The 14,428-nt window shown below is 39.5% G+C and overlaps 1 protein-coding gene across 5 annotated transcripts in view; it reads right to left on the minus strand.

Annotated features, from left to right (window-relative positions):
* The window catches only part of MTHFD1L (methylenetetrahydrofolate dehydrogenase (NADP+ dependent) 1 like), a 138,118-nt gene that overhangs the window by 77,612 nt on the left and 46,078 nt on the right, over positions 1-14,428 (minus strand). For 3 of the 5 annotated variants that reach the window (XR_009153498.1, XM_058169615.1, XM_058169645.1), the window contains exons 17-20: positions 13,215-13,291; positions 11,012-11,152; positions 6,371-6,439; positions 2,610-2,721 (exon numbers count right to left, since the gene is read on the minus strand). Coding sequence is in view for 4 of the 5 variants with exons in the window: in XM_058169615.1 (XP_058025598.1) it covers positions 2,610-2,721; positions 6,371-6,439; positions 11,012-11,152; positions 13,215-13,291 (399 nt within the window). In the remaining variant the exon portion in view is untranslated. Of the gene's footprint in view, positions 1-2,609; positions 2,722-3,129; positions 3,290-6,370; positions 6,440-11,011; positions 11,153-13,214; positions 13,292-14,428 lie in introns of all 5 variants that reach the window. The other 2 variants (XM_058169635.1, XM_058169625.1) reach the window with 1 other exon arrangement.

Below are 14,428 nucleotides of genomic sequence, written 5' to 3' on the forward strand. Positions count from 1 at the left end.
ATGAATGGGTTCTTGCCTGCCTGGAAGCAGTAATACCCCTCTGAACAGCAGCTGCAATCATTTCTGCCATAACTGCAGGGTCATTAGCCGCTGGGGCAGCTGCCTGGTGACTCACAGGCCCCATCGGAATAGTGGCACTAGAAGGAACCTCTGCTGACTCAAGTACTGGCGGGGCTGCAGGTAAAACCTCCATTTCAGATACAGAAATAGGACAGAATAAATCAGAATTGGGCAGAGGTTGGGATGAGTCTACAGATATATCAGGAGATAAAGTTAATGGAGCCCCAGGAGACTGCACAGGAGGCTGAACTGGTAAGGAGGTGGATTGCTGTTCCTGTATAGTATCAGCAGATTCCCTCACTGCCCTAGCAATGGCCCTATCCATAGCCTTCTGGCGTTGTAGGGCCTTCTTTTCAGAAGTCTTAGAAATAGCCTTTTGGGGCTTAGAAATGGAGGATTGAAGTGTCTCTGACCTTGTGGGTGCATGAGAGCTCGAAGCACTAGGCCCTGGGCTTGGACTGGTCTGATGTTGCTTCCTTTTACTAGGCCGGACTGGAGGAACGGCGGCCATCTTGAAAGGCCTAACCGATAGTTAGGCCTCAAACCCCACGTGGACAAGGCCTGGATGCGAGGCCTATGAGCCTTTAGAGGCCCAAGCCAAGGCCTATTACAGAAATGACCTAGGACAAATTATAATTAAATTACCATTTAAATAAAAATTCAGTGGAGAAATTTTTCCATTCTCTAGGGCCTACTAGGTATTTTGCCACGTGGCTAGTAAAAACCGGAGGTGGCTAAGAAGGTAATCATACTCACAGACTGAAGGCCTCAGTGGGTAGCCGGAGAGCCAGTCGAAGATCGACGCAGAGGCCCTGCTGAGTCACCAAGCGATCGGGAATGAAGCCCGGGAGCGCCCACGAAGATCCGGTGACTGGAAAATAGGCCCATCAATGGCCTGATTAAAGACGCCCCAGAGCTCAGGTAGGGGCAGGCTGGCCGGCCTAGACCCTTTTATGGGTAGGCCGAGGCGATCGGGAAGCACCCGGGAGCGCCCAAACTTAATATTAATTAAAGCCGCCATGCGGCTGTGTTTTAAATTCGGCAGCTGCCGAATTTGCCAGCCACGGGGAGGCGTAATTGAGGCCTATCAGCCTCCCCGTTCTTCCAGCAGCTTCTTATGCTGTCCCCAGCGGTATCGGGCTGAATCGCCCTTTCTCGCTGGGGAGGGGGAGAGCTCACCTACAATGGGAGCCTCAACCCCTATACCAGCAGCTGGGAAGGAATAAATAGGGCTGAATCGCCCTCCTAATTACTTAAGAAAAGCTTACTTTGGGAAGAATTCAAAGGGAAGCAGCTCCGAAGTGCGTCTGTTCCCAATCAGATCGAGTCTGAAAGCTGGAAGGCACCAGGAGGAGGAGGTGCTTTTCAACTAGCAGACTCGATCCCATTGGATACAGACCGAGTCACTCCCATGCCTGGCTGCTGGTCCCGCCCTGCTGGAGAACATTGTTACCTTGCCACTAAAGTGGTACCTATTTTTCTACCTGCATTTGCTTGCTTTCGAACTGTTAGGCAGTTCGGCAGGAGATGGGGCAAGAATGGGAGTTCCTCCTGTTGTGCAGCCGCTCAGATTTCCAACTGCTGACCTTCTGGTCAACAAGGCAAGTCAACTGATCACCACGCCCCTTAGGCTAGGTGTAAGGAGACATTTCTGGATGGTAGGAGCAGACATCACTGAACCAGGTTGTGTCAGACATAGGTATGTTCCCTTTTATTAGAGATCTTCAAATAGAGGCTGGATAGTCACCTGTCTGAAATGTGTTAGCAGATCTTGCATTCGGAAAGAAGTTGCACAAAATGATTTGAAGTCTCTCCTAATATTATGATTCTAGGATTCAGAGCTGTTTTTACTAACCAATTCACTGTGATATCAGAATGGATTCCCTCCCCCCACCCGCTATATATTTACCTGAACAGAGCAGAAAATGCCTTGGTTTCTAGAAAACAAGGCCTATGATCTATCATTATCATCGAGCCCGGCCCAAGGTTGACTCAGCCTTCCACCCTTTATAAGGTAGGTAAAATGAGGACCCAGATTGTTGGGGGGGCAATAAGTTGACTTTGTAAAAAATATATACAAATAGAATGAGACTATTGCCTTATACATTGTAAGCCGCCCTGAGTCTTCGGAGAAGGGCGGGGTATAAATGTAAACAAAAATAAATAAATAACTGAAAACACCTATGGAAGCAGAAATATTATCTTCCCTTTCACTAAGACTACATGAAACAGTGGAATTCACAGTCCTCCTTTCATCTGGTTTGCTCTGGAGCACTACGGAAGTGTTTAAAAAGTACTTCTTTAATGTGTATCCTATGCCACTATGAAAACTGTTTTAATGACATTAATTTTACTGTCTCTAATGTCAGCAGAATTTTCATGTTTTTAATATCGAACCAGAAATAATTAAATAAATAAACCAAACTGAAAATTTCGCAAACAAATGCTGTTAGATAATATATTCCTAAGCATTCATTCCTAAGAATACATTTCCGACTAAACTGTTCCAGACCAACAGCAGTATGCAAAAATAATATTAATTTTCTCACCTACAAATCCTTCTTTGCTGACCAATTTCAGGGCAAGCTTGTCTGCCAAAACTGAAGAATTGCCATGTGCAATATTTGCAAAAGGTCCAGCATGCACAAAAACTGGAGTACCCTAGAAGAAAATAATAGGAACAGATAGACATATTGAATTCTCTATTAAAGCTTAAATCGACATGACATTAAGAACAAGAGAGAGGGGAGGGAGGAGAGGATGTAGATAAGAGAAGGAGAGGAAGGTCTGGAAAGTAGAAGAAGGTAGAAGAGGGAAGAGTGTTAAAAAGGGTGGTGGTGACTGGGCAAACCCGACTAATTGTATATAACTGTACATTGGATGAGCTGTTTGATAAGATTGTAAAAATAAAACTTTTTTATGAAAAAAAAAAAAGAACAAGAAAGCAAAATTTTATGTTAATTTTTAAAACATGAAGTTGTAAAACAACTGACAGGGATGAGGTAGTATATTGGTATAATATAATATATATTTTTACTGATATAATACAAGCAGGCGGTATTCACTTACCTTTGCTGCTGGTTTGCAAATGTGAGCAAGCGCAGAATGTCAAAAACAGGACATGATGGCGTCCAGGCGGGTGGGCGGAGCTTCCTGCAGCCGCTACTACCGGTTCTCCTGAACCAGATAGAACCGGCTGAATACCACCACTGAATAGAACCAATCTATTCTATCAAACCAAACCAAACACAGTATCAACAGTAGAAACCTTCAAATTTCTAGGTTCTATCATATCGCAAGATCTAAAATAGACAGCTAACATCAAAAACATCATTAAAAAAGGACAACAAAGAATGTTCTTTCTGCGCCAACTCAGTAAGCTCAAACTGCCCAAGGAGCTGCTGATTCAGTTCTACAGAGGAATTACTGAGTCTGTCATTTGCACCTCTATAACTGTCTGGTTCGCTTCTGCAACCCAACAAGAAAGACACAGACTTCAGAGGATAATTAGAACTGCAGAAAAAATAATTGCTACCAACCTGCCTTCCATTGAGGACCTGTATACTGCACGAATCAAGAAGAGGGCCGTGAAAATATTTACAGACCCCTCGCATCCTGGACATAAACTGTTTCAACTCCTACCCTCAAAACGACGCTATAGAGCACTGCACACCAGAACAACTAGACACAAGAACAGTTTTTTCCTGAAGGCCATCACTCTGCTAAACAAATAATTCCATCAACACTGTCAAACTATGTACTGAATCTGCATTACTATTAATCTTCTCATAGTTCCCATCACCAATCTCTTTCCACTTATGACTGTATGACTATAACTTGTTGCTGGCAATCCTTATGATTTATATTGATATATTGACCATCAATTGTGTTGTAAATGTTGTACCTTGATGAACGTATCTTTTCTTTTATGTACACTGAGAGCATATGCACCAAGACAAATTCCTTGTGTGTCCAATCACACTTGGCCAATAAAAATTCTATTCTATTCTATTCTATTCTATTCTATTCTATTCTATTCTATTCTATTCTATTCTATTCTATTCTATTCTATTCTATCTTCTAGAGCAATCCCATGTTATGATTGTGTCATATTTCAGTACGTGGCATATTATTAAACACAGTCCCTAAACACATAATTAAGCTTTCTTGTTGCAAATCCAGGTTTGCAACATACACTTATTGAGTTACGTCATAACAACTTCATTATTAATGTGTAGAATTCATTACCTTACTCTATAATCCATAACTGCAGCCTCGCCACCATCTGGTTCTCTTTGTACAGAGCTGCTGTGAACTGCAACTAAGCCCTCTCCTTCAATCAACTCATTGTCATAACTCAGCTTTTTAAAATTAGACCATGTACACCAGGCTGTAATGTATACCTTCTTAAATGGGAGTAAACCTCACAGAATAAAATGGATCTTCTTGCTTTGGGTGCATACATTGAATTTCACAGATAGAAAGTAAAAATGTAATAGAGTACCTGCTAACTCTTTTTCACTCTTAGATCTGTGGGGTTCTCAACTGATTTAATTGATGTAAAATTCCTCTGAGAGACTGCAGCTGCAGACAGCTCTAGAAGTAGCACATTAATTAGATCCTTAAATAATTTGCTGTCTCTAGAGCTCTCTTCAGATTTCACGCGGGGTACAACATGAAAAGCAAACTGGTTGTGCTTGGGGATGGGAACCAGGATCCTTCTGGGGGAGAAGCAGATTTAAATCCCCTCCAAGATAGAATCATATGATCCCAGAGAAATTCCATCTGAATGGAATTATACTCCGTACTCAGATGTTATCTAGAAAGTGGAGGTTTACCTAGATTCAAAGCTTCTCCTTGAAGAACAAATGGCAATTGTGGCTGGAGGCCATTTTCACAGCTACAAACTGTGTGCCATTTGCAACTATTCCTGGACCAAGAGGACCTGTTCAGGGTCATGCATGCCCTACTTATCTTCCATTTCAAGTACCACATGTTCTACAAAGAGCTTTTGGAAGCTATATCTGGTCCAAAATTGCCCAGTAGCCTGGGCAAACATTGCTTGGATGCTTCAATTTTCATTGCTTCAGGAGATGCGTTGGAGCAGGTGTGATTAAAGGTGCTGGTTGTCATTTTTAATGTCCTATTTGACTCTGGGCCTGGACCATCTTCTCCTGTATCTATCTGCACATTGAACCAGATTACATAGATTTAATTCCTTTCGGATTCCATCTGTATGAGACTGTCAGTTGTCAGGCCTCTGAAGCAGTCATTTTCAGTATAACTGCCCTCACTCTTTGGATCACCATCCCAATAAAATTTGCTCAGTTTCAACCCTCTTGCTGAAGAAGAATGTTGAACTTGTTCTTCCAGACAAAGCAGGAGTACAATAACTGAAGGTTAACTGAAGGGGTTTTCAGGCAAATGGTATTTGTATTTCCTAATTTTTTATGTTTTATTTTGTTTATGCAACTAAGGGTTCAGATTATTATTTCAACTCTATTAGCTACGCTCAGCTTTTTAAGAATAAATAGCATACAAGCAAAGTAAAAACACATGAATAAAATTACAAATAAGTACCCATAGGAATTCCTTTTGTGAAAACACAGAAGCAAAACCAGGATTTTCACTTTAGTATGCTGTAAATTAAATATTAAAAGTGGTTATATGTCATGCAGTGTAATAATTTGCACATTCAGGAATAATCTAATGTCATGTGATCAAATGTCAAAGATTTTTTTGTCACACTGAAGAATGTTTGTAGAGATTCTCAGTCATCCAGTCATCATGGTTGTCTCAAAGGGGCTTTTTCAAAAGGCAATTGGACTTCCTTTGTTTTTCCTTGAAGACGTTTCACTTCTCCTCCAAGAAGCTCCTTCAATTCTGAACTGAAGAAGCTTCTTCAGAATTTTTCTTCAAGAATTTTTAAAGAATTCTTCTGAACAATTCTTCAATTTTTCAGAAGAAGCTTCTTGGATGAGAAGCGAAATGTTTTTAAGGAAAAACAAAGGAAGTCCAACTGCCTTTTGTAAAAGCAGCTTTGGGTCACTCTTTTTTTTTCATTTTAAAGACTTCCTTTTCATTTCCCAGCCATCTTTGGCCTCATAACTTTCATGATCCCAGAAGCCATTGGTACAAACTTGGGCAATATGTGGAATGGGGAATTTGTTCTGTGAGTGAACCCCATTTTTCTAGGGGATGAATAGCAGTGAGTGCACCCTTAACATGTTCAATATTTTAAAACATATGCTGGCAATTTAGACTTATGAAGAAAGAAATGAAGCTTTGGATTACAGAGGACTAGACTCACCTCCAAAGTCTGCATCAATGTTGGTTTAATTGCATCCTTCATCAAAACTGCCAAAGCACCAGTTACTCCCTAAAACAAAGAGATTTCTCTTTTATTTTTAAGGTTAGTGTTATTTTAAACTAAGAAGAAGTTCAAGCAAACTAACCTAAGGCATCAAGTAATTTAGGTAAAAACAAACAAACCTAGAATGGATAAAGCTAGAATGAATTATTCTAGCTTTATGGTATGATAGTATCACAACTTAAAAGAAGACAAGAAAAAAGAATGGCCTCAATTTCTATAAACTACAAATAAGTTTCTGATTTACAACATTTTAACATTATAATTTGGAAGAAGTAACTTGTACCAAATGTTAAAATATGTCAAGACACAGGTCAACAAAGTGTTATGTGGTTTAATAACTTGACATTATTCAAGATTACTACCTTTCCCAGGGTTTCTACAAATGTAAGAAGGGGAAGATTTCCCTTAGATTATGTTGGACTCAGAAGAAATCAGAAGTAATTTTTGTAAATTCGGGGTGGGGGCTTCTTTTGAAGAAAAATAGTCTAGCTCAGTGATGGCTAACCTTTTCCGGACTAAGTGCCCAAAGCGCATACATGCACATTTGAATGTGCATGCATTCAACCCCCCAAAATGCAGTGTGTGTGCAGCCCCACATATGTGCCCCCCGTGCATGTGCGAGTGGACCCCCCACCCCCATCCCACCCCCACGCACATGCACGGCAGAGACCCAAAGACCAGCTGGCTGGCGGGAGGCACGCAACCATGTGGCAGAGCTAACCTGTGGCATTGGCTCGCGTGCCCACAGACAGGGCGCTGTGTGCCACCTCTATGATGCGTGCCATAGGTTCACCAGCATGGGTCTAGCTCATTCATGCTACCTTCTATAACCCGCATTGCTGATGGGTTAGCCTGAGGAATTTGAATGTACTGTGGAACTTTCCCAAAATATCTAGCAAATTTCTTGTGCCACCTATAAAGCATCAGCCTATATACATTGTAAGACTGCCATGGGCCCGGTAAGTTTTCAGAGAAAATAAACAACATGGGGAGCTGCATTCTAGTGTTGGGTTTGAGCAGCTCACCTCCTGCCATTAAAAAGGACAAAAGTAAATAAAGACCATAAGGATCTTCCTGCTAGGTAAGTAGTGATGTGTGTGAAGGTGGTAGCAGCTAAGATTCTGATCCATTAGTAGAATGTAACTCTTTGCCTCCCATGCAAGCAATTTATCAACAGGCAAGCACCTCTAGCAGGCATTGTGAGGGCACTTATAAAATGCCAGCAGAAGAAAATCTGGGAGAACCAAAAGATTCCAGTCTCTCCTAACCGTTTTTATTTTTGCGGAGTGGGAGGGGACCAGCTACTACTGAAATTATTAGCATATTATTACAATCGTTAAAACCTTACTGCTTTTCAGATTAAAATGTGAGGCAAGATTTGGAACCTGGATTATGCTCGGTTTTGAACTGGACACTGTAGAGATGGGAAAGAGAAATGAGAAGGATTGGGAAGTTATATAACCTTCTTTATGAGTAACGGTTATCAGCAACGTTGGGGCTTTTAATTATTTTTCTTAAAAGGCAGTTGGATCGGTAAAATCATACCTAATTTGGAAAACTGTATTTCTCAGTCTCCCGTAATGACGGAACCTACTGTCATTCAAGAAATATAGGATATACAAATGGATGGTCTTTTTCTCTCAGCACAGAATTAAATGGAATTCATTGCCACAGTTTATAGTAAAGACAATTAATTAATTCTCTCAATGGCTGCTATTGATTTATGCAAATTCAAGCATAGAAGTAGCATACTTTCAACATTAGCTGAGAAGCTGGAAGACAAATAGGGCATTGCGTTAATCTGCACGTTCTTTAAAAATAACTGGCTGAGATCCAAGATCAGACTGTCTTTCTTTCTTTCTTTCTTTCTTTCTTTCTTTCTTTCTTTCTTTCTTTCTTTCTTTCTTTCTTTCTTTCCCTCCCCCCTCTCTTCCTTCCAGTGGCTATAAATTGTTCAAATAGTAGTAATCTGAAAGCCAAGTTTGCCATGTTTTGGAATTTAGCAATCTGTACCCATGAAGAAAATCTATTTATGTGATCACTAAGAGTTAACAATGATTTGATAGCACATAAGCAATCAATCAATTTCAGTTTTAAAATCTGCAACTCACTTCCAGGCTGCCCAACTTATTTGCAGGTGCTTTCATATACAGATAATTTGTCTGATGATTTATTAATTATCCCACACTGTGTCTTTTAGGTTAAAGCTGAGTTTCAATTTTCAATGAAATTTTCAAAGATTGTCTTAACTCAGATTCATTGTAAAGAATTAGCGAGAGCCCTCAACTTATAGCTTTTCATTTAACAACCATTCAATTATGGTGCGGTTGAAAAAAAGTGGCTTCTGACTGATCCTCACACTTCGTGGTTGCAGAAATATTCTTACCTGTGCATTCTTTGCAAAATGAATGAATAGGTGCATTTCTGTATTTTTCTAAGATATGTAACTTGATAAATGCCATTACTATATAAATAGCTACATATTTATTTAATATTCCTTAAGGCTGCTGAAATACTAATCTTGAGGGTGCTATTTTAATTTACCATGAAGATATGGCATCAATCCATCAAATGTTTTGCTATGATATAGCAGCCAAATTGCAATCTAGTCTTTAAGACTGTGCTCAGTGAACACCGTATTTTGGCAACAAACCCTGTACTTCCATTACTGAGGCAGGCTTTTTAAAAAACCATTACACTTTTGAAAAGAGCTTCTGAGTTTATTAAATATTCAGTTTATCTTTTCCTTCTCTGCCTCCTCCCATCTCCATTCCTTACAGCATCTGGTTTTCATCGGTCAATGTGTATTTTAGATTTCGTTACACTATGCTCAAGATGTGATATAGCACTCTTGAAATTCAGACCAAAGAGAGTTGCTGGGTACATTAAATATTATGCATATCCGAATGAAATAAAAGAAAGAAGGAATTAGTGGTTTTGGCTGAATATTAAATTAGAAATTGTAAAAAACTATGAAAACATTTTATAGAGACGGAAATCAAAGTAATTTTTAAAATGAATTCATATTTGAATATATTAATAAAAATGAGGGGGCGCGATGGCTCAGAGGTTAAAGATACAGAGCTTGTCAGCTGCAAAGCTGACAGTCCAGGTTCGAGACCCAAGCGCTGCATAATGGGATAAGCTCCTGTTTCTTGTCCCAGCTCCTGCCCACCTAGCAATTCAAAAGTATCCAAATGTGAGTAGATTAATAGGTACCACTTCGGTGGGAACACAATAGTGCTCTGTGTGACTTTAGAGTATAGCCATGCTGGCCACATTACCATAGAAAATGTCTTCAGACAAAGCTGACTCCATCGGCCAAGAAACAGAGTTAAGCCCCACCCACTAGAGTCGGACATGACTGGACAGGGAAACTTTTACCTTAATCAAAGTATACACTCAAGTGAAAGTAAGATTTTTTGAGAACAAATGTTTAGGATACAGTTATTAATGTTCTACAAATAGTTGCTTTCAATTGGTCTCCCATGTTCTCCACTCCAAAAGGGGTGAAAGCAACAGAAAAGCAAAGTGATTAAAGTCCTTTTCAAAAAAAGCAAGGAGAATGTATGCATATAGACTAATTTTTGGTTTGTCTGAGCAACAGCTTCATGAATAGGTAGATAGCACGTTATCCCTTACCTGCACTGTATTTCTAACCACCCCCCAAAAAAGATTTACAAAAAGTATTGCATGCTTAAAGCTCATACAAAAAAATGCAAAATGTAATGCTCTGCACATTAACAGGAAAATTGTCATAAAACACCAATACTGTGGGAACTATGTTCCTTACTAGTTGCAATAGTCTTGGCTTCTTCCACCATGTATCCTATATCAGTTGCCAATATATTTTCAGGTGCATTTCAAGATGTTGGGATTCCCTTTAAAATCCTACATGCCTTAGAGGTTGATTGAGATGACTTATTCTAAGCAAAACCTAAAGAGATAGCGTGCTTATAGAGCAGGGATGGCTAATCTTTTCCGGATTGAGCACCCAAAGCGTGCATGGCCAAACCCCAAGGGCAATGCATGCACCCCCACACACGTGCCCTGCCCCCATGCACATGCACGTGTGCCCCCTGCCCACGCCCCGCCCCCACAAATGCTTGGCAGACCCGAAGACCAGCTAGCTGGTGGGAGGTGTGCGCGCATGCGCAGAACTGAACTGAACTCGCGTGCCATCAGAGAGGGTGCTGCGTGCCACCTCTTGCACGCGTGCCATAGGTTCCCCATCACAGTTATAGAGAGTGCTTGGTTTCCATGCCTTATTAAGATATAGTATTTGAAGATGTTTTCCACAAAAGAGTAGCTCCTGTATTCCTGCCAGCTAGAAGATTTGTGCCCTCACTTTTCCAGAATGCATTTGAGGACAGAGACATATATAAGCAGAAGTACTAGGAAACTGATGAGGTTTTGTCTAACGCTATATGTGGTATTGTTTTATGATTCTATCATGTTTGCTTGTATTATTATTTGATAAAATTGACCATTTTTATGATTACTGTATTATTTTATATTACATTGCTGCTTGTCAACCACTGAAACATTATGAAAACATTATAAATAAATAATACACACCAAATCTTCTGCTGTCACAGGATGCCCTTTTGTGTTGTTAGCAACTACAATTTTTCCCAGTCTCTCTTTCATATCGGACAGGCTACTGGTTAACGCTAATATTGCCATAATTTCACTTGCAACAGCTATATCAAACTGAGTCTGTGAACAGAAAAGGAAAGTTATAGAAAACAGACATTCAAAGCTCATAACTAGATACCCTACATGCCTAGCATAGTCTCACAGCTGTCAGCTAGACTGGGAAGTTTTTTAAAAAAACCCCAAACAACCAGAAGACGGTCGTGGAAACCACTTGTATATTCCTGCTAAGAAAACAACAAAGCAATCTGCAGTTTATTTAGACACCATGTCAAGCTCACTTGTAGGAGATTTTATATTGTTCTCTACTGGTTTACTGTCAGGAAATTGTTATTTTCCTAACTAGTTGGCCAGGCAATATATAAACTAACTATGTATGTTTGTAGAAAGACATGATATTGCTTTAAGGCTGTGCTGTATCATGCAAGCATCCTGATTGGTTGAGCTCTGTAGCCAATGTATAAAAGGACTACTAAATTATGGCTTGTGGAGAATCTACAGGGACGCTACAGCATTGTAACCTGATGACATGCTGCAACTGTATATTTGAGCTTTATGATCGTTGCTTGATCATGGCTAGTTACTGATTCCTCAAGATACTGATTGTTGTGAATTGAACTGTGTTTTGCCAAACTGAAAGAAGACCTTGTTTGTTGTGCAAGTCTACGTTGGTAAGAAGACTTGATATTTGTAACATCCCTGACTGACTAACTTTATATGTGTATGACCTGGATTGTTTTTGGACTATGTCTTTGCCTTTTCCCTAAAAGTCAAGGAATATCAAACCCTAGTTTGTCTGCAAGTGACTGTTATTGTATACAACCAGTCTCAGTCGTTTTCATGCGTAGGAGATTTTATATTGTTCTCTACTGGTTTACAAGGCTGGCAAGATCAGCATGGTGCTAGATAACATCCCAAGAGCTCAGTACTTAGATGAGTGCTAGGAATGGAACCTAAATGGTTTGATCCCTATAGCCCTAGAGAAACCTTATAACATATTCTCTCATTTAACATAGTAAAGGACAACATTGCCTTTATGGTTATTTGGAAGACCAATTTCTTATCTAGTTAGTTCTCTAGCTATATTTATATAAAGAATTAGGCCCACCTGCCCATCACATTAAGCTTGAAGGAGGTTGTATATTCCATCTGATATCCTTCTCTTATATTTATTTTGTTTAGCAATAGGCTCTTAAGTGCTCTCAAGGGCATACTGGAATTGCAGGTGGCCATTTCATCCATATTGCTTTTGAGCTAATTTATCAATAGAGGTAACCCATTGTTGTGACCCAGGATCCTGGACCCGGACTCCTGGACTCGGATGATTCAGAAAGTGAGGGAGAAGACCTGGCAAGCCCTGCTTCTCTTGAGCCCTTTCCCTCCCTGGCACCCACTCAAAGGGAGGAGGAGGGGCCGGCAAGACCTGATTCTCTGGAGCCTTCTTCTGATTTGGCAACGCCCCAAGAACAGTTTTGGAGTGATGCAAGACTGCGCAGGCGTGACTGGCGCGCGCAGCAGAAGCAGAGTTGGGATAAAGCCAAGTCATAATTGTCACGCAGTGACATCTGCAGAGTCTATAAATAGGAGGCGGGACTTCCTGGTTTTTTGTCTTGGACAAAGCAATGAATTTGCGCGGGCAAACTGTATCAATGGAGGGAAGAATATATTCGTGAGTAATTCTGGCCTTATCTATAATTTCCTCGTTATCTCCAGAAACTTGGCAGGCCCGTGGGTAGACGTGGCCAGGACATCTATTTATGTAAATAAAAGGAGAAAAGAAGGCCTCTGACTGACTCTTTGCTGGGAGTATTGGGGGGAGGGAAACAGAACACCCATTGAGTTCTAGCTCTACATATTGTTTCAAACTCTATTTTATTCTATGATGAAATGAAATTATTCCTCTATGCTATAGATAGTAAAGCAGATTGAACTTCTGGAATAAACGTAGATTATGCGTAACAGAAACAGAAACAATGATTCTAAACTATATGTCAAGTTATGGTGCAGATTTATTCATTTCTAAACCTTGGTATATCAATTTACTGAAATAATAGCAGGAACGAAGCATCATAAAATCTACATGAAATTTAATCTCAAACATACAATGTATTGGAACTTTACTTACCTGGCGAGAAAATCCCTTCTCTGTATTTGCTTGGCCAATTGTTATTTTTCTAAGGAATCTATCATTTGTATCCACCACTGAAAGGAAAACAAATAGCTGAAACATTTACTAAAGTATCAAAGCTTCTGTTCTTCTACCAAAATTGGGTGGGAAATGTTTGCCTATCTTGTCCTGTTAATATATTATAGGTACAATCTAAGCACCCACATATTTCATTATCTTTAATGTATGTTATTCTTTTGAAAGGCTATGGAAGCGTGGAACTGTAGCAGATAGAGCAACAGAATTTTTTGATAGTTGAATTTTGCTGCAAACTTTTACATGGGACTAGAATAATGACATTTTGTGCAATATGATGATTATAGAAATGTTTAAAATATTCATTTCTGAGTGCAAATTATTAATATTTTAACATAGACACAAAGTCAAAAGGCAATTCAAAATATTGCTTAGCAAAATCATATGAAAAAAACCTATAAAATTATCTGCTCTAAATTTTGTCTTTAGGAAAACTTAACCTTTCAGTACAAAGATAGAATGACCTTTTCTTAGAATTCTCCACAGATTGACTATTTTTCTGAACATTCATCACTGGAACTTCATTTTTCAATTAAAACTATCCAAATTAACCTTGGAATCAATAATTGTTGGAAATAAGGATAATTTGAGAAATTTAAAGACTCTGTTAATATTTGGATGACAGATCACCAGAGAACAACCAAAACTGTAGGTTAGACTGTTAGATTAAATAAAAAAAATGTCCCAGAAGAAGGAAGATCAAGTCACTTCTATATTGCTACCAAGAAAACAACATTGATATGTCCATGAAGTTACCAGGAGTTAAAGCTGACTTGAAAGAGGCTTTACTTTACATTTAGATGAACAATGAGCATGTTCTAAATGGTCTTTTTAAGTGGTATGTTTTTATTTTATTTGCCACCCAAAATTCCTTCTGGTAGAAGGTTATGGTTAAATGAAAATTTGGAAGGACATGCTGTTCTACTGCAATGAAGAATGCAGAAATTTAAGGAAGCCTTTTTGTTTATAAGCTATTAGATGGTATTCAATATGTATACGGAAAAAAACACCACTAATGTACAAAAATCAAACAAGCTTTCCAGTGGTGGGATTCAAACATTTTTACTACCAGTTCTGTGGGTGTGGCTTGGTGGGTGAGGCGTGGCTTGGTGGGTGTGGCAGGGGAAGGATACTGT

Source organism: Ahaetulla prasina, chromosome 1, assembly GCF_028640845.1.
Source record: "Ahaetulla prasina isolate Xishuangbanna chromosome 1, ASM2864084v1, whole genome shotgun sequence".
Lineage (NCBI taxonomy): Eukaryota > Metazoa > Chordata > Lepidosauria > Squamata > Colubridae > Ahaetulla > Ahaetulla prasina.